At 44.8% G+C, this 18,740-nt stretch overlaps 1 protein-coding gene and 1 long non-coding RNA gene across 10 annotated transcripts in view; both read right to left on the bottom strand.

Annotated features, from left to right (window-relative positions):
- Positions 1-2,176: 2,176 nt before the first annotated feature.
- Positions 2,177-9,383, bottom strand: LOC147572119 (uncharacterized). The gene is made up of 2 exons (XR_015246500.1): positions 3,841-9,383; positions 2,177-2,436 (listed from the first exon to the last, which is right to left on the bottom strand). It is a non-coding gene; the product is annotated as an uncharacterized LOC147572119 (long non-coding RNA).
- Positions 9,384-15,396: 6,013 nt separating this feature from the next.
- LYN (LYN proto-oncogene, Src family tyrosine kinase) overlaps positions 15,397-18,740 on the bottom strand; it is a 128,295-nt gene continuing 124,951 nt past the window's right edge. For all 9 annotated transcript variants that reach the window (XM_086695153.1, XM_086695154.1, XM_086695159.1 and 6 more), the window contains exon 13: positions 15,397-16,890. In XM_086695153.1, the coding sequence (XP_086551279.1) occupies positions 16,688-16,890 (203 nt within the window). In that variant the 3' untranslated portion in view covers positions 15,397-16,687. The remainder of the gene's footprint in view (positions 16,891-18,740) is intronic.

The raw sequence follows: 18,740 nt of genomic DNA on the forward strand, positions 1-18,740 counted from the left end.
TTTTAAGTCAAGTTAGCTAACATACAGTGCAGTCTTGGCTTCGGGAATAGATTCCCATGATTCATCACTTACATACAACACCCAGTGCTCATCCCAGCAAGTGCCCTCCTCAATGCCCATCATCCATTTTCCCCACCCCCATCCACCCTTAACTACAGTTTGTTCTCCGTATTTAAGAGTCTCTATGGTTTGCCTCCCCCTCTGTATCTTATTTTTTCCTTCCCTTCCCCTATGGTTATTTGTTAAGTTTCTCAAATTCCACGTATGAGTGAAATCATATATCTGTCTTTCTCTGACTGACTTATTTCGCTTAGCATAATACTCTCCAGTTCCATCCATGTTGTTGCAAATGGCAAGATTTCGTTTTTTTTTTCATTTCCAAGTAATATTCCATTGTGTATATATACCATATCTTCTTTATCTATTCATCAGTTGATGGACATTGGGCTCTTTCCATACTTCAGCTACTTTCGATAATGCTGCTATAAACATTGGGGTGCATGTGACCCTTCAAATCAGCACTCCTGTATCCTTTGGATAAATCCCTAGTAGTGCCATTGCTGGGTTGTAGGGTAATTCTATTTTTAATTTTTTGAGGAACCTCCACACTGTTTTCCAGAGCAGCTGCACCAGTTTGCATTCCCACCAACAGTGCAAGAGGGTTCTCCTTTCTCCACATCCTCGCCAATATCTGTCTGAGTTGTTAATTTTAGCCACTCTGACCAGTGTGAGGTGGTATCTCAGTGTGGTTTTGGTTTATATTTTCCTGACGATGATCGATGTTGAGCATCTTTTCATGTGTCTGTTGGCTATCTGGATGTCTTCTTTGGAAAAGTATCTGTTCATGTCTTCTGCCCATTTCTTCAAGGGATTGTTTGTTTTTCGGGTGTTGGGTTTGGTAAGTTCTTTATAGATTTTTGATACTAACTCTTTATCCAATATGTCATTTGCAAATACCTTCTCCCATTCTGTTGGTTGTCTTTTAGTTTTGTTGATTGTTTCCTTTGCAGTGCAGAAGCTTTTTATCTTGATGTGGTCCCAATAGTTCATTTTTGCTTTTATTTCCTTGCCTTTGGAGACATATCGAGTAAGAAGTTGCTGTGGCTGAGGTCAAAGAGGTTGCTGCCTGTTTTCTCCTCTAGGATTTTGATGGTTTTCTCTCACATTTAGGTCCGTCATCCATTTTGAGTTTATTTTTGTGTCTGGTGTAAGAGAGTGGTCCAGGTTCATTCTTCTGCATGTTGCTGTCCAGTTTTCCCAGCACCATTTGCTAAAGAGACTGTCTTTATTCCATTGGATACTCTCTCCTGCTTTGTTGAAGATTAATTGGCCACATATTTGTGGCTCCTAATTTTTTTTAAGATTTTCTTTTTAAGGAATCTCTACACCCAACGTGGGGCTCGAACTCACAACCCGGAGATCAAGAGTCACACACTCCACTGACTGAGCCAGCCAGGCGCCCCATGCCCAGCATTTATTACCTGTAAGAATCCTTAATGTCATTTTCTGAGATATAAAGAATAAAATCCTTTTCTAGTGCTTGTTCTGTGTCAGACACTGTGGTAAACGTCTCCACACATATTAGCTCATTTACTCCTGAATCTAGAAGCAGATAGCATTATCCTCAGTTTACAGATGATGTTTAAGTAATGAAATCCAGTAACAACAACTGTCACATTTGCCTTCCGTGGACAACAGTGGAGAGTCCACAGAGGCTGCGGTCTCTGCAGGTGAGCCCTCTACCTCTACTGCGCACGCCCCACGGGCTTGCTCCCACGACCCATCCTGATGGGGCAGCTCTCCTGGCTCTTTAATGGCGCCCCTCTGCTGAATATCTGTCTTCCTCACCCAAGGACCCACTAATTTTCATGAGACGTATCAGCACAGCAAAGGCTCTTCCTTCCCAGCACCACTAGATTCCAACCCTCTCCTCATAAAGTCCTGGCCAGTGTTTTGTTTTGTTTTCTATTTTTGTTGGAGTTGGTGGCGGACAATGGTTCCTCCCCATGGTGCTTTGTCCCTGGGAAAGCTTTCTCTCTTGCCTCCCTGCCTCCTTGCCTCATTGCCCCATCTCTCCAAGGACCAGTGCGAAGAGACCTTAAGATGCTTGAAAGCCCTAAATCTGCGAAAGCCATCCCAGGACAGAACATTTATGATACAGACTTAGAAAGAAATGTACCACGTCCCAAGATTTTATTAGACTGAAAGCAGTAATCCCAATATTTTCTTTGTAATGTCCTAGATTTTGAGAAGGAGAAAGCAAAACCTTCAGAATCAGTGCCATAAAATGCAAGTCTGTCTGTCTTTGGTCATCAAAAACCCAGGCTCTTCTTCTTCTGGATCCTGGAGGTTCACGAAGGTGTTTTCTTGTAACACAGGCTAGTTTTTGTCCGTGCTGAACATTTGCTGAAGCTCATCTTTGGTCTGCTTCTTCAGCTCAGGAAGGAAAGACATGATAGTTCTGGTAAGTTCAAGTGAAAAGGAAAATCTTTCCAATGGACTTGACGTAATTATGCCCAGTACATGTTGGGAGGAGGAAGACCCTAGCCCATTGTCCTGGGGACCTCTCCAGCCTTGCGCCTGACCGCTCTGTGCAGGTCACCTGTTTCTTGTGCGCACACCTTCTACAGAAGTTCCCCCATTGTTTAGAGCCTCTGTCTAGAGCCTCATGGGCAGAGGATTACAAATTGCTGCTTCCTGTTTCTGAAGATCTCTAGCATGGATCAGCGCCATTGTTGGATCACTGTGGACTCTGTCCCAAACTCTAATTTTCTGCTCCAGTGTCATCACTTCCTTGGACACCTCCACTTTCTGTTTGTTTCTATCACTAGAAGAAGTATTTGGCTTTCTCTGTCTGTAATGGGAAAAGCCAACTCTGTTTTATTTCATAAATATCCCTATTGATAAGAGGTGACCCGAGGGAACAACAAAGCAAGGCTGAGCTGGAAATGCTAGACAGTGGAAAGGCACCAGGCTTGCGCCTCTTTGCAGCTATGATTCCGGGTTAGAGATGCACAGGGCGGGCGTTTCATGACTATGGGAAGAGAGACACCTGTTTCCAGGTAAGAAGGGGTGACCATATCCATGCTTATTGTCAGAGTCAGTTTTGTCCAAATTCTTTCCCTGTGGTTTATTACCACCCAGGTCTCTTGGGACTAAACCCTTTAGGAGAAAACACTCTCTACTTCTTTGTTATGTGTTTTACATGTCATACATTTTCTGTTTTTCTTGATGTCATTGGTTGGTTGGTTGGTTTTGTTGCTGGATAATTTTATTTATTTATTTATTTATTTATTTATTTATTTATTTTTTTAAGTTTTATTTATTTTTGAGACAGAGAGAGACAGAGCATGAATGGGGGAGGGTCAGAGAGAGGGAGACACAGAATCTGAAACAGGCTCCAGGCTCCGAGCTCTCAGCACAGAGCCGGACGCGGGGCTCGAACTCACGGACCGCGAGATCGTGACCTGAGCCGAAGTCGGCCGCTCAACCGACTGAGCCACCCAGGCGCCCCAATAGCTGGATAATTTTAATATGGCCAGGGAAAATACATCAACCAATAAAATGGGGCAAATTGTCTGTAGTCACATCATAACTCAGATCATCATCATTTAAGTGGGACAACAATTTGTTTGCTTTCAGGAAAACGTCTAAGCCCCAAATCTAAGAGAAGTTTTACAGTGTTTTGAAAAAACAAAGCAAAACACTGGAATAAATTACAACCTGGCTAAGTCGTTATCAGTGCCATTAAGCTCTACTAACTGAATGTTAATAAAATCTGAAAAACAAAGCCCCAAACCCATCTTACCTGAGAGGTGACTTCTTAATACACGGACATACCTCTTAAATCAAGGCATCATGGGAATGATTCCTTTCAGGGCCTATCTTAATATGTCTGTGTGGTCAAAAAAGAATAAGAAGTGTCATTCAAATTAATAACGGGAGTGTTTCTCCCCCCACTATTCTGTATGCCAAGCACCGAAGAAATTGGGGGTGGGGAGTCAATTTTTGCCATTTATATTCTAGGCAAACTACCTCTTTGGTTATTTGCAATTGGAAGGTGCTGGTTTTTCAGCCATGTTTCTTTTTGTGACACATTTTGAAAAATCATTCAGGTTCAAGAGCAATATATATTAACTAATCATTTGAGTTTTTTCACTTGAGATATTTAAGACTTTAATTAAAGGAGTCCATTCTCCCCCCCTTTTACCGTTTCTTCTTAATAAAGATATAACTTTATGAACAACAATCTCATATTAAAATAGGCATGAACTCATTAAGCAAGGGCACTTTATGTATGTGCTGGACTGAAGTTAACACAATAGTAACTTGTCACAGCTTTGCAGTTTTCTGGAACGGACAGCTGGAATTCAGATCTGCTGTTTTATAAGGAGTAAGTTATTTTATACGTTTTGAACAGTGACCACATTATTACAAATTTTCACGAGTTTGTATTTCTGACAAAATCTCTTTCATACACATTATTTTTGGACTGAATTTTTGAAAACAGACACAGGCATTTTACAAACAGATTCAAGGCTGAAGTTGTAAATGCAGCCAGGTTATTTCAACTTGATGACTCTGGTTGTTTGAGATTATGAGCGCTTTCTGGGGATGTAGGGTGGAGATACATGTCCATTTCATTGTTCTTTTCAGCTTTGAAAGAGGACTTAAGGTAATGTACAGCAGCCCATAGAGAGGGAACCAGAACCACCACTGGGTCATTTATGTGACTGAACACAAGATGGCGCTGTCCCCTGAAGGAATTGACTGGAATGCTAAGGTTTTTGTTTTTGTTTTTTTTTTTTTTTTTTTTTAAGCCTATTGTCAAGGGTTGGTTTGTTATTTTCCAAAAGTCAGATAAAAATATTCCCTTTACTTTTTGTTCTTAATGAGGTTTTAACTTTATGAATAAGCATCTACACTTGAAACAAACGTGGACTTCTTGAAGAATGTAACTCTAAGTAAGATGTTAGGTAAAGGTAGATGACTGGATGGTAACTCTTTCCGGCTTCATGGTACCCAGAGCAGACTCATGGAACTTGTTTACCTTTCCGTGACTGTTGTTAACAAACTTTATTTTTAGAACAGTTTTAGATCTACAGAAAAATTCCACAGATCGTACAGCAAGTTCCCATATACCTTGCATCCAGTTTTGCCTATTATGGTACAATTGTCACAACTAATGAATCGATGTTGATACGTTATTATTAATAATAATGTATCATTATTAATGATACATTATGATTAACTAAAGTCCACACTTTATCCAGATTTCCTTAGTTTTTACCTAATGTCCCTTTTCTGTTCCAGGATCCCATCTAGGACACCACATTAGATTTAGTCCTCATGTCTCCTTTGGCTCCCCTTGGCTGTGACAGTTTCTTCATTTTTGATGACCTTGAAGGTCTTGAATGTTGCTGATTGGCTGTCTTATAAGATGCCGCTGCATTAGAATGTGTCTGATGTTTCCTAATGATTAGACTGGGGTTATAGATTTGGGAGAGGAAGATTACAGACGTAAAAGTGCCATTTTATCACATCAAGGGTACATATTGTCAATGTGACCAATCACTGTTGGTAATGTAGACTTTTATCACCTAGCTGGGGCAATGTTTGTCAGGTTTCTTCACTCACATTACCTTATCCCTCCCTTCCCATGCCGTCCTCTTTGGAAGGAAGTCTCTATGCACAGCGGACATTTAAGGGTTGGGCTGTTATGCTTTACCTCGTTGAAGGCAAAATATCTACATAAATTATTTGGAATTCCTCTGCATGGAAACATTTTCTCTTCTCCTCCACTTACTTATTTGTTGAATTATTTATTTATACCCGTGTGGACTCATGAATTTTTATTTTACACTCTGAGTCATAATCCAATACTACTTTACTTATTTGGTTACTCAAATCCTTCCAGCTTTGGCCCTTGGGAGCTCTTTCAAATGGCTCTTGTGTCCCTCTGACATATCACCATCGCTGTGGGTTGTTTCTTTTAAGCAACTTGTTTGCTTTCTAATAGATTTTGTTTGATCTACAAATAGTATTTAGCTCCATTATTCTGTGGGCATTTCTCCTTTCCATTACTAAAATAATAGACAATAATGAAAATTGGAAGATAGATAAAAGTAGGGGAAAAAAGCACAATTCAGTCTTTATGACTTGAGTGTGTACTCTTGAAGTGCCTTCTTTTTTCTTTTTCCTTGCTTTGCAAACTTTTCAACGTTTCTTTTTTAAAAAAATGGGTCTAGTCATTCTTTGTAAGTAATTTGATATGTGGGTTATTTCTATTTAACTATACATTATAAACATTTTCCTGTCTCATTTATATATATAGAATATATATTTAATTTTATATAAATGTATATATAAATAAAATATATATTAGATATAAAATATTAAATATATTAGTTATAATATATATTACATATAAAATATTAATTATTTTATATATATATATATCACTTAAAATGTTTTACATAAGGAGCACCTGGGTGGCTCAGTCGGTTGAGGGTCCAACTCTTGATTTCTGCTCAGGTCATGATCTCCCCGTTCACAAGTTCAAGCCCCAAATCGGGCTCTGTGCGGACAGTGTAGACCCTGCTTGAGATTCTCTCTCTGCCTCTGCCCCGCTCACGCGTACTCTCTCTCTCTCCTTCTCTCTCTGCCTCTGCCCTGCTGATGCGTGCTCTCTCTTTCTCTCTCCTCTCAAAATAAATAATACAAAAAACTTTAAAGAGAATGTTTTACATAATCAATTAACCTTTCCTGTTTTAATTTGATTAAAATTAGCCCATAAATATCCTCAGTGTATTGCATAATTCTGGATGCATAGCAGGTCTTTAACACATAAGGACTGAATAAATTAGCTATTTAGAAAGTTTCAATATTTTGGAATTATAAATAGTGATGAAATGAATGTGTTTGAATCTACAAGTTACTTAAGTATTTTTACATATCTAAGATTTCTAGAAGTTGAGCTGAGTCCAACAATAGCATGGATGTTTTTGAAGCTCTTTTTTTTTTTTTTTTTTAATTTTTAATGTTTATTTATTCTTGAGAGGGAGAGAGACACAGAGCATGAGTCGGGGAGGGGCAGAGAGAGAAGGAGACTCAGAATCAGAAGCAGGCTCCAGGCTCCGAGCTGTCAGCACAGAGCCCGACGCAGGGCTCGAACTCATGGACCGTGAGATCATGACCTGAGCTGAAGTCGGACGCTCGACTGACTGAGCCACCCAGGCGCCCTGATGTTTTTGAAGCTCTTAATTCATGATCAGATTTTATGAAATTGGGCAAATCGTATGAGGCTAACCCACTGAAAGAAAGGGAAAAATATTGTCCAGACTGTGCGAGGAGGCAAGAAGTCAATGGTTGAGCCTCTCAACAAAATGTGTGCTGACTGATGAGACACAAGACTTATTGGAGACATGCTGTCTAGTTCAGAGCCTGGGGGCTGCCCTTACAAGCACACATTCTTACTGCTTTGCTGAAACTCGGGGAAGTTGTGTGACCCGTTCGATTCTGTTCAAGAAAAGACAGGAGGAGAAGAATACACATCCTGGGCAGCACTGGCCACATAACCCTCTCAAGCGCTCTCATAAGTGGGCAGAACAGTGAGAATTCACATCTCTCCCTAAGATCTCCGCTTAATTACACTCCTGTACTATCCACAAGGTTCGTTAAAAAGGTAGCACAGTAGCGCGAAAACCCCAGAAAACCCCAGAAGCCAGACTCCTGCATTTGATAGGAGGTAATATATTGAGGATTGAAAAGAGATTTCCTGCTGCCAGTTTTAAAAAGGTTTTAAACTATTTTTCTCTCGCAGGAGAAGAGTTCAGTCCTTGTTTTTTTTGCATTACTTGGTCTAGCAGCACAGGGCTTTTTTTTGTGGGGTTGCATCTTCCGAACATTCAGGCTTTAAACCTCACACACGTTGTTGAATGTTGGTTTGGGGAGGTGTGTCCAGTGGGGACTCCCCATTTTCAAAATCCGCCCTGTGAGGAGTGTGACACATTCTCACCTCTTCCTCTGCCTCAGGTTTACGTCTTCTCCTCTCAGAGAACCCTATTTTCCACTCCAGAGCATTCTCCTAGATGCTGGTGCATAGCTGAATTCACTCCTGAAAGGGATTCTCTGTCACACTCCGGCTAGGTCAAGGAGGAAAGTCCTTATCTCTTTTATCTACTCTCTGGAGTTGAAGGTTTTAATCTGATTCTTAACGTTTTTCGTTCTCTCTTTCTCTTCATTTCCTACCACAGCCCGAGCAGTTATCTGCAATATGGTTTGGGTATTTTTAAAGCTGTTGACCGATGGGAAGCGGCTGTTGAGAGAACTAATGATCACAGAAATGACTAGGGGTGTGTGTGTGTGTGCACGTGTGTGTGTGTGCACGGTCGTGATGGTGTGCGTGTCTAGGTATCTTTTTTTTAACGTTCATTCATTTTTGAGAGAGAAATGGGGGGGGGTGGGCAGACGATCCGAAGCGGGACTCAGGCTCATCACGACCTGAGCCAAAGTCAGATGCTTCACCCACTGAGCCACCCAGGAGCCCTCTAGGTCTCCTTCAATATGAAATACACCCCAGCGAGGGCAATACCCACGACCACGCCTAGCACACGGCAGGCAATCGATAAATATTAGTTGATTGATAAACAGCTGGTAGTTTACTGTTATACATCCCCCCCACCCCAGTCGAGATCAATTCACTTCTCTTTCTCATCCACGAGTTCTGGTTTCTTTGGGGATCAAAGTCCTTTTAAACATCGTTAACAACGAAACACCCCAATCTCTGAGGATTCTGGCAAGAGAGAATAGGAAAGCATTCTGTCTCTGAAATACTTTGATGTCTAAAAAAAAAAAAAAAGGCTCGGCACACTTCCCTATCCCTTGGAATAATGATGCGGCGGAAGACGTTGGCGACTGATGATAACCACGCCTGCGTGTGTGCACGTGCCTGTGCCCAGGATGGTGGCCGCAAACACGCCACCATCGTGTCTCTCTGTCTCTCTCTTAGGATGTTTCGCCATCCTAAGAGTCAGAGATCGCTCTGGTCTGCGTCTGGGTCAGAACTCTCCATCCAGTCGTGATTCTCCCTCTGGCGCTCTTAGGAAGCCGAAGGGGGGGGGGGGGCTCATTGGGCAGGTTCAGCAAGGTCTGACTGTCCCCCCCCCTCCCCAGGGTCAATCAATTCCTAGAGACAGCGAATGACCCCCCTGGGAGCATGCATTTCACATGGGACCCAAAGCCCACACCCCACCACCTAACCTTTGCTCCCACACTGGGACCACTATCCCCCAGGCCCAGGTAACTGTCAGCTAGATCGCCCCAGGCCCCAGAGCCGGCTGATGTCATCCTGACATTATCCCAGAGCCAGTCCTAAACCTGCTGGCCCCGCCTTGCCTGCAGAAACCACCAGAAAGCTGTGGCCCTGTTTTCCCCTCCCACCCCCCCACCCCCAGCACTTCCTGGCATGGCCTGGAGCTCTCTCTTCTCGGGGGAACTTCTTGTTTTCAATGGCTGTTGTCTCCTCCTCTGTTGGCCTCGCTCCACTTGAGTACGCTGAGTTCAAAACCCACACTTGGAAACATACTGCTGAGGCCTCCGGAGCCTGGATGGCACCCCACGTTAGCTCTCCCAACTTCCTGCCTCAGCACACACTTTGTCTTGTTGGCCGGCCTCGCTTTCCTCTCCCTCCCTATCCCTGCTTTCCACGAATTTCTCTTTTATTGGCCACTCCTGTAATTTCCCTAGGCTGCTGCATTAATGGGCCAGGGCCGAGGTAACAAAGAGCCACAACCGGGGTGGTTTCGACAGCAGAAATTTAATCGCGCGCAGTTCTGGAGGCCCAGAAGTCGGAGATCAAGTTGTTGGCGGGTTTGTTGTTGTTCCAAGAGCTTGAGGGAAGGATCTGCTCCAGGCCTCTCTCCTGGGCTTGCCCACAGTCTTCTTCTCCCTGGGGCTCCTGACATAGTCTTCGGTCTATGCGCGTTCTCTCTCTTCCCAGGATGTTCTTTCTATAAGGGCACCCGTTATATAGGGTTAGGGACCTGCTGGTGCAGTCCCTCTTGGCTTAACCAATTATATCTGTAACAACCCCATTTCCAAATAAGGTCACATGCTGAGGTCCCCGAGGTTAGCATTTCAGCATACCATTTTAGGAGAACACAATTCCTTTTTCTTTTTTTTTTTTTTTTTTTTTTAATTTTTTAACGTTTATTTATTTTTGAGACAGAGACAGAGCATGAACAGGGGAGGGTCAGAGAGAGGGAGACACAGAATCCGAAACAGGCTCCAGGCTCCGAGCTGTCAGCACAGAGCCCGACGCGGGGCTCGAACTCACGGACCGCGAGATCGTGACCTGAGCCGAAGTCGGATGCTTAACCGACTGAGCCACCCAGGCGCCCCGAGAACACAATTCCACCCTAACAGTTCCCAACGCCAAAATCCAGTTCCCTAGTTGCATTTATCAGGGTTATAATTTGAATACTGAAAGCAGATCTCACCGATGGGGGAGGATGTTAAAAAAAAAAAAAAAGGCCACACAAACAGATCTCTGCACCCCATTCCACATCTGGAGAAAGCCAGTCTCAGGGTGTCAGGCAAGGCCCTGAGATGGTCTGCATCCACAGTGTCTCCCAAAGCATGCCAGTCACAGTTTGGGCGCTTATTTTCCCCCCGCTGGGGCTGCCCTAACAGCCTCCTCATCGGTTTTCCTGTCCATCCGTCCCTCACACTGCTCACTGGTTGGATTTCATCATGTGATTTTCTGACATTGTGTTTTAATTTCTTTTTCATATTTATTTATTTTTAATTTTTAAAAAATTTTTAATGTTTTATTTATTTTTGACAGAGAGACAGCATGAGCGGGGGAGGGTCAGAGAGAGAGGGAGACACAGACTCCGAAGCAGGCTCCAGGCTCCGAGCTGGCAGCACAGAGCCCGACGCGGGGCTCGAACCCACAAACCGCGAGATCAGGACCTGAGCCGAAGTCGGACACCCAACCGACCGAGCCACCCAGGCATCCCTTGATTTCACGCTTTCATTTCACAAACTCATTGGCTCAACTGTGTGCCTGGTTCCTAATGAACTATTACATGATTTATTCCTCATAACAACCCAGGGAGGGGAGGACCACTCTTACCCCTATTTTGTAGCTGAGCACGGTAAGTAGAGCCGGGGTAGAAAGCCAGGCAACAGCGTGGCTCCTCTGTCCAAGGGCCACCACCTCTATGCTGAACCGCCTCGCCTGAGGCCCCCTCGAATGTGTAGGGCCACCACCCGCGTGCTCTAAGAAAGTTCCTTCTCCTCATCCAGGAGCCCATATTTTCTCTACGAGGTGGCTCATCCTAGTTGACTGGGTTCCCCAGCTGCTGAGCACCTGTACGTCCAGTGGGTCTCAAAGGGTGGTCCAGACTCAGGAATATCGGCTGCTGTTCTTGGGTCCCTCCCCAGACCCCCACCCCAGAACTAGGAACTCAGGGTCGGGGGCAGTGATCTGTTATAATGAATCTTTTCTTTTGTCTTTAAATTTATTCATTTATTATTTTTTTTAAATTATTTTTAATGTTTATTTTTAAGAGGGAGAGACAGGGCACAAGCGGGGGGAGGGGGGCAGAGAGAGAGACACACACAGAATCTGAAACAGGCTCCAGGCTCTGAGCTGTCAGCACAGAGCCCGACGCGGGGCTTGAACTCACAGACCGCGAGATCATGCCCTGAGCCAAAGTCGGACGCTTAACCAACAGAGCCACCCCGGCGCCCTAAATTTATTTTTGAGAGAGACAGAGACAGTGGTGAAGTGGAGGAGGGGCAGAGAGAGAGAGAGAGGGAGAGGGAGACAGAGAATCCCAAGCAGGCTCCACGCTGCCAGCGCACAGCCCGACGCAGGACTCGAACCCACAACGCCACGAGATCATGACCTGAGATGAAGCCAGGAGTCAGATGCTTCACCAACGGAGCCACCCAGGCGCCCCAGTTTTAAAAAAATTCCGGGTGATTTGGACGCAATCTCGAGTTTGAGTAGCAGGGCCCTCCTTCTACCGGGCTGGGGGGCTCTGCCCTTTGGTGTTTCCCACGCTACTCTGCCCCTGCCTCTTGCCTGCTGCGTCCTTTCTCGGAAGCTTCTCTCTGCAGAGTCTCCCGTCCGCCTGCCAGCGCCCCCGTCTCCCTGCAAAGCCAGTCCCGGATGCCACTTTTTTTTTTTTTATTTTTTTTTTATTTTTAAATTTTTTTTTTTTCAACGTTTATTTATTTTTGGGACAGAGAGAGACAGAGCATGAACGGGGGAGGAGCAGAGAGAGAGGGAGACACAGAATCGGAAACAGGCTCCAGGCTCTGAGCCATCAGCCCAGAGCCTGATGCGGGGCTCGAACTCCCGGACCGCGAGATCGTGACCTGAGCCGAAGTCGGACGCTCAACCGACTGCGCCACCCAGGCGCCCCCCGGATGCCACTTCTTTACGAAGACTTTTGTCTTCATCTCCACGCCTGTTCCTGTAACCAGCTTCGCCATCTCTCCTCGGAATGATCTTCACATTTTCCACCTCTTTTTTCCCACATGATAGGTTTCTGGCATTACCTGTAGCATCCCTGTACTTGGCTCCTTAAAGCAAGGAATTTGAGACTCACCGTCCATGTCCCTAAGGCGTCTGCTCCATTTCCTGTCCTCAGGGAAGTGTTCGGTAAAGCACCGCATTGAATGACTACTGTTAGCCCACCAAGCACCCTATTTAAAGCGAAGTGCAAGGCCAAAAAAGAGATTAGGAGTGTGCTGAGCCACTTATAAAACGTCTTACAAAGTAGGATTCAAAATGAATTCTCTGACAGAGCAGACGTTTTTTAAATGATTCCATTTATCTCCTTTACGTCAAAACGTCTGTGGTGTGGCTCTCCCCGACTGCCCAAAGACTTCCACACTTGACATGCTCCCAATTCTTTCTCACGTACCCCATAGCCCACATCCAAATGACTTTTCCAGAGCCGTTCAGATTTGAGAATTCACCATCGAGCGTTCAGAATTGAATGTAGTGCTTCCACATGGTCTGAATTGCACGTTAGGAAAGAACGTCTTTGTTTTTTTTTATCATCTTTTTTTTTTTTTTAATGTGTACTTATTTTTGAGAGACAGAGAAACAGAGCATGAGTGGGGGAGGAGCAGAGAGAGAGGGAGACACAGAATTCAAAGCAGGATCCGGGCTCCGAGCTGTCAGCACAGTGCCTGACACGGGTCTCGAACTCATGAACCATGAGATCATGGCCTGAGCTGAAGTCAGATGCTTAATTGACTGAGCCACCCAGGCACCCCTCAACTGTCTTTTTAAAAAGGTGTGAGTAGTGAGTTGAGCTCTCGTCTGACCTCTCTTCTCAAGTTAAAATTACTCAGAAATTTTCCCTCATACCTGCGCAGACTCCAATGAAGCAATTTGTAAGTGATTCCTTTGCGCGCCTGGAATGCTCAAATGAGTCCTGCTGTAAAAGCCTTTCACTTATCTCACAAGGAAACAACATGATGTGAAGCCAGTCTATTCCTCCGGTGGCCTTCAATGCACCTGAGTTTTCAGCCGTTAAATAGCGATAGCACGGGCCATACCTTCAAGGGTTGCGGCGTGAGTTACAGGTAATTTTTGCAACGTGCCCAAGTACAAAAGAGAGCGCCGAGCCACTGGCGGGTGTATAGTTATCTCTGTAGGTTTATAACCGCCGTTTCCATCAGGAAGAATGGCAAGGCTCATGGTCACTTAATCTGCTAAGAAAACAAAGATCCTGGGAGGAAAGATGGGTGGTGAGATCTCATCTGAGAATACAAGGAACTAATGGGCTGTGGAGGTGGCAATAACATTCATAGAGGCCAGGGAGCTCAGCTATGGGATGAACAATTGTTTTAATTCAATCAAGCGTACCCCGATGCTGGTGTTTCAGTACTGCGCGCCTTTCAGCAGCTACTGCCCCAATGTAGTTTGTATTTGAGCAAAGGAAAAGATACAAGGAAAGCCATCACCAGAGGCTAAATTGGAAATGTGTTTGTATTTACATTTCAGTGCCCTTGAGCTATCCCACTGCCTGAGTAAATAAATATGGTGCTTCCTTTTGTTGGCCTCTTTTACACACTCTTGGGACAGGAATCCAGGCTTCCGCAGTATATTATCTTCCCTAGGAGGCCTGGGCAGTATGCTTTTCCAGGGAGGTTCCGACAGAATCCCGGGAGGCATCTTGGAGGGGCTATAGAGTGTCCCTTCTACTGAGGACACCAGGGTCAAGCCTATGAGTTTTACTCTGGATTCAGTGAGCTTCGTGGCCATAAAAGAGGAAAAAGGCACATTTTCCCTCTTCCTTCCTCCTGTATTCCTCTGTCGTCCCTGGGGGCATCTGAGGAAAGTGCAGGCTGGCCTTCCTTTGAGCAATTAACTTTGCCTTATGGACCAAAGCAAGGGAGGGACTCTCAAGCCTGGGTAAACCAGATATCTACCGGGGAAGCCTCTCAAGCACAGTGACTTACAGCCCTCCTGCGGAACAACAATGGCGGGACCTGAGGCCATGCTCCTTTTCAAGTCCCCAGTAATGAGCTGGGATGTGATGATGTAAGGCATTCTGGTCCACGCCCCCGCCCCCCCCCCAAGATGATACAAAGATGCCCAGGCCCTCATTTTGCCTGCCGGTCATGAGGCAGCTGGAATCCTACTGACAAGGGGAGAGACCCATGCTGTCCACGGGGTATGATGTGACGGGAGCACATCCTGCAACTGAGTGACGAGGCCCCAGGTGATGGAGGAAAAGATCACATGCTTGATTGGGAGGGACAAGTGGACCGTAAAATGGCGAAAGGAAGCAGAATTGAGAAAAGAAAAACTGGGCGAAGATAAACTTACTAATTTTCTAGACGTTTCTTTCTGCTTTAGGGGTTCTTTACACTTGCTCTCCATAGAACATGCTGGGTCATACGTGTGATTTCTGAAATGAAATGTGAACAGGTGGGTGAATCAAGTGATCAGCTGTGCAGACGTTCTATGGTGATAATACTCTCCCTCCGTGAGTATGGCATTTGTGAATCAAGAACTTTAGAATATTTTAAAAAGGACGTTTAAAAACGATTGCACAGGAAAGGAGAATATTTTATCCCTTCCCCTAGGTACCCAACACCTAGGCGACACACACAAAATGAAATTCTAATGGTGCCTGCTAAGCCTATTTGAAAACAAATCCTATTTGGCCCCCATAAAGGGAGGGCCAGACTGTCACGTCCCAGTTCTCCAATCTGGAGACGCTCAAAGGAATGGAGGTAGACCTTGTCCAAGCTTTTTAAACGATGTAACTGTATGGAATCGCCTCTCATTTTCCCCCAACTGGTACTCATTTCTACGTTGATGATAGCTGGAAATGTTGGACACAAGGAAAAAGCTTGAGATGTTACTGGGCCAGGTGTATTCAAATAGAATCAAGAAAACAGCAATATTAGGTATATACACAACAGCATAAGTGAAACACGATGTGATGTAGCATTTTCTATTCGAAGCTCACAGTAGAACAACTTAGTAAACAAGACCTCTCGTCTCCCTTGCTGCAGGAGCTCATTTGAGCCCTTCAGTCACTTCCGTTCCTTTCGTATCCTCGTATAAATAGTCCCACCCACACCTTACACAATTTAGAAAAGATGGATGAATCACAAAAATAGACCCAAATATGGCGTTTTTACTTTCTCGAGTACAACGAAAATGAACATTCCATCGTTAAAATAACGTTCAAATCATTGGAAGCAATAAAGAGAATTCTTATGTCTTAGAAGGCCTTTTATAAGGCTCTGCAGAGATTAGAATCTTATTGTTTGACCCAAAGTACATGGTCAAAAAAGTCTCTCAGATAGGAAACTGGGGAATTGAAAAGCTGGGCCGTTCAAAATATTCCTTCTGAGGGTACAGCAGTTCCTTTGGTTCTTCTCTCTTTCCTGGGAGGTCTGGGCCAGCCCTGGCCGTCGGTGGGGTCTGTGTGGCGACACACGACATCTGTGCACACTCACAAACCACACACACTCCTATAGGAAACAGAACAGGAGAGCACGCTTCGTGTCTGGGAGTTCCCAGCCGTCTCCGTGGAAGGAAAATCTTTAACAGCCTCAGACTTTAAGGGCAGGGGAAATCACTGCAATCTGGGAGAGACCATTTTAACCTTCTGACTTCAGCTGCAAAATGTAACAATCGGATTAGTAATTTTTTTTTTCTTTTTTTTCTTTTTTTTCTTTTTAACAGATAAGCCAAGGCAGAGAGAAAATGCAAACGAGGGTCGTGATCTGCGTCTGGTTACTTCGCTTTTTAGGAATGAGTTTCACTCTGCTACTGTTTGAGATTCACTGAGAGGGCCTCTGCGCCCATGAGTCCCACATCGAGTTGTAAACAAGAGGCCGAGGTGGGTGCCCGTTGGACGGAACAGGTGGCTTCTTCTCCGAAGGCAGACGTCGGTCTAGCGAAGCAAGGTTGCCGGCTGGGTGCGGTCCGCGCGGCTGCCGGTGGGCATCAGCCGATGAGAAAGAGAATACTTGCCCATGTCGAGAGTGTTCTTCCTGAGTAACTTGGCCTCGCTTTCAGGAAGCAGGGCCGGTAGATGATCCTAGCATATGAAAGACTAGCACAACCAGCGACGGTCATGTTTTCCTCTCGAATGAGGCAGCCGTCCCAGCCGATGGCCACGAGCCTCCCTGGGCGTCAAGGCTGCTGCTGATACTGCCCTTCCGTGGCCGTGTAGAAATCATCCAGGACACTCTGTAAGTAATCAAACGTCGGCCTCTCTTCTGCCTTTTCTTTCCAGCACATTTTCATGATGTCATAGAGCTCGTCGGGGCAGTTCTCCATGCGGGGCATCCGGTAGCCCTGCGACAGGGCGGTCATCACGTCGGCATTAGTTCGCCCTAAAGCAAAAGAAATGTACCATTTAGCAACCTGACCGAGGGTCGAGCACTGGAGTGGTCTTTCCGCTCCCGGCATCCTACATCCACTCTTGAAGCGAACTGTAGACGCTGTCATGGACTGAACTGTGTCCCCCACCCCGGCCCCCAAATAAATTCACACGTTAAAGTCCTAGCCCTCCATCTCAGAACGTGACCATGGGGCAGAGATACGGCTTTGAGAGAGGTAATCAAGTTAAAATGAAGCCTTGAGGGTATGCTCTCACCCAATCTGACTGATGTTCCTTATAAGAGGAGATTAGGACCCAGAGACACGAGGGACGTGTGGGCACCGAGGAAATGCCACGCGAAGACACAGCGAGAACATGGCCCTCTCCAGGCCAACGAGGAGCCTCAGGAAAAGCCCAGCCTGGCAGCATCTTGTCGCAGACTTCCGGCCACCAAAACCGTGAGAAAATTCCTTTCTGTGGTTTGAGCTATTTAGGCTGCGGTACTTCGTTACAGCAGCCCTTGCAAATGGATAGGGAGGCTAAGGAGGGTTCGGTAAGCAACTAAATAACGCATAACTTTTACTACGAAGGGGATCAAGACGGCATTCGGTTTGCCAGAGTGAAAACGGGCAAACGAGAGAAGCAGAAGACAGAGCAGGTTCTTTGAATGGCAAAAGGATAATGGACTTGACTGGCCTTAAATGATCTAGCCAAACCCAATTCTAACCCTCAATCTCCATTTCTTTTGCGGTATTTTTTCCAACTTCTACCTGTAATACACATACCAAAAAAAATCATCCTCGTGTACGTTATCTCGTACCAACGTAGTTTTTTCAAATCAGCTTTTCAACATAGGTTTACTAAAGGAAGTCAAAATCCTTAAATCAGCCAGTCCAGTGGATTATGTCCCAATCATGAAATTGTCCCCTAAAAAGACTTCAGTGCAGAGCTCACACTGACTCTAGAATGTGTATGTTCTTAACGTCCAGTGAGGGGAGTGTTCGTCGTGTGAAGGGTGGCCTTTCATGTGGGCAACTGTCCATCTTTGACCCTGAGAACAGCTTTAAGGAAGAAAAAAGAACATTTCCCTCCGTGTTTGAAATGGGGTATCTACATCTGTATGTTTTGCCGACTGTGTGGATACCTTACCGTGTAGGGAAAAAGCTGAGTCATGCAGAATGTTTCCACGTAGCATCTGATACCCGGCATACGAGGAGTTCCATTCATTACAACAATTTCCTTTCCATTAGCCATAGGTCTTACCAGGGGCGGTCACTGAGAAGGTTCTAAGAGATAGCTAGAAGTGAAAGGTCTTTGACCAGATTTGAAACAGAGCGTTCTTGTGAATTTATTCTCTGATCAGTGTTTCTCAAATTGTGGGTCACTACATACATTTGATTTGAGATCAACAAATTGACCTTTTTTTTTTTTTTTTTTTAGGGAGCTACCAGTTTTTAAAAATACATTATAACAGAATAAAATAGAAAAGATCAGAATGCCCGGCACGTAGTAAAAGTTAGTGCGATTTTGTGAAAACTTTTGTTTTGTTTGTGGAGCGGACTTTCTGTTTATTTCTTACCGTGGGGCATGATCGGCGACCTTTGAACTCCTCTGCCCTGAACTAACCTTTCTTTTTCTAAGGACACAATGGCTGAAGGCCCTGCATGGATTTTAAACCCTTGAAAGAAGACATCATTATTTCAGTCTTGGAAAAGTCCTTGTCTTTGAAATGGAAAGATCCAAGCCAACCTTATAATAGTTAGGATCTCCTGAAAGTTGTTTATTTACACGGTGAATTAATTTTGCTCAAGTCTTTTGAAACACTAGCTTCAGATATTTGTGTAACAGGAATGTTCTAATGGA

The sequence above is a fragment of the Puma concolor genome, chromosome F2 (assembly GCF_028749965.1).
Source record: "Puma concolor isolate L17-30 chromosome F2, mPumCon1.1.hap2, whole genome shotgun sequence".
In the NCBI taxonomy this organism is placed as follows: domain Eukaryota; kingdom Metazoa; phylum Chordata; class Mammalia; order Carnivora; family Felidae; genus Puma; species Puma concolor.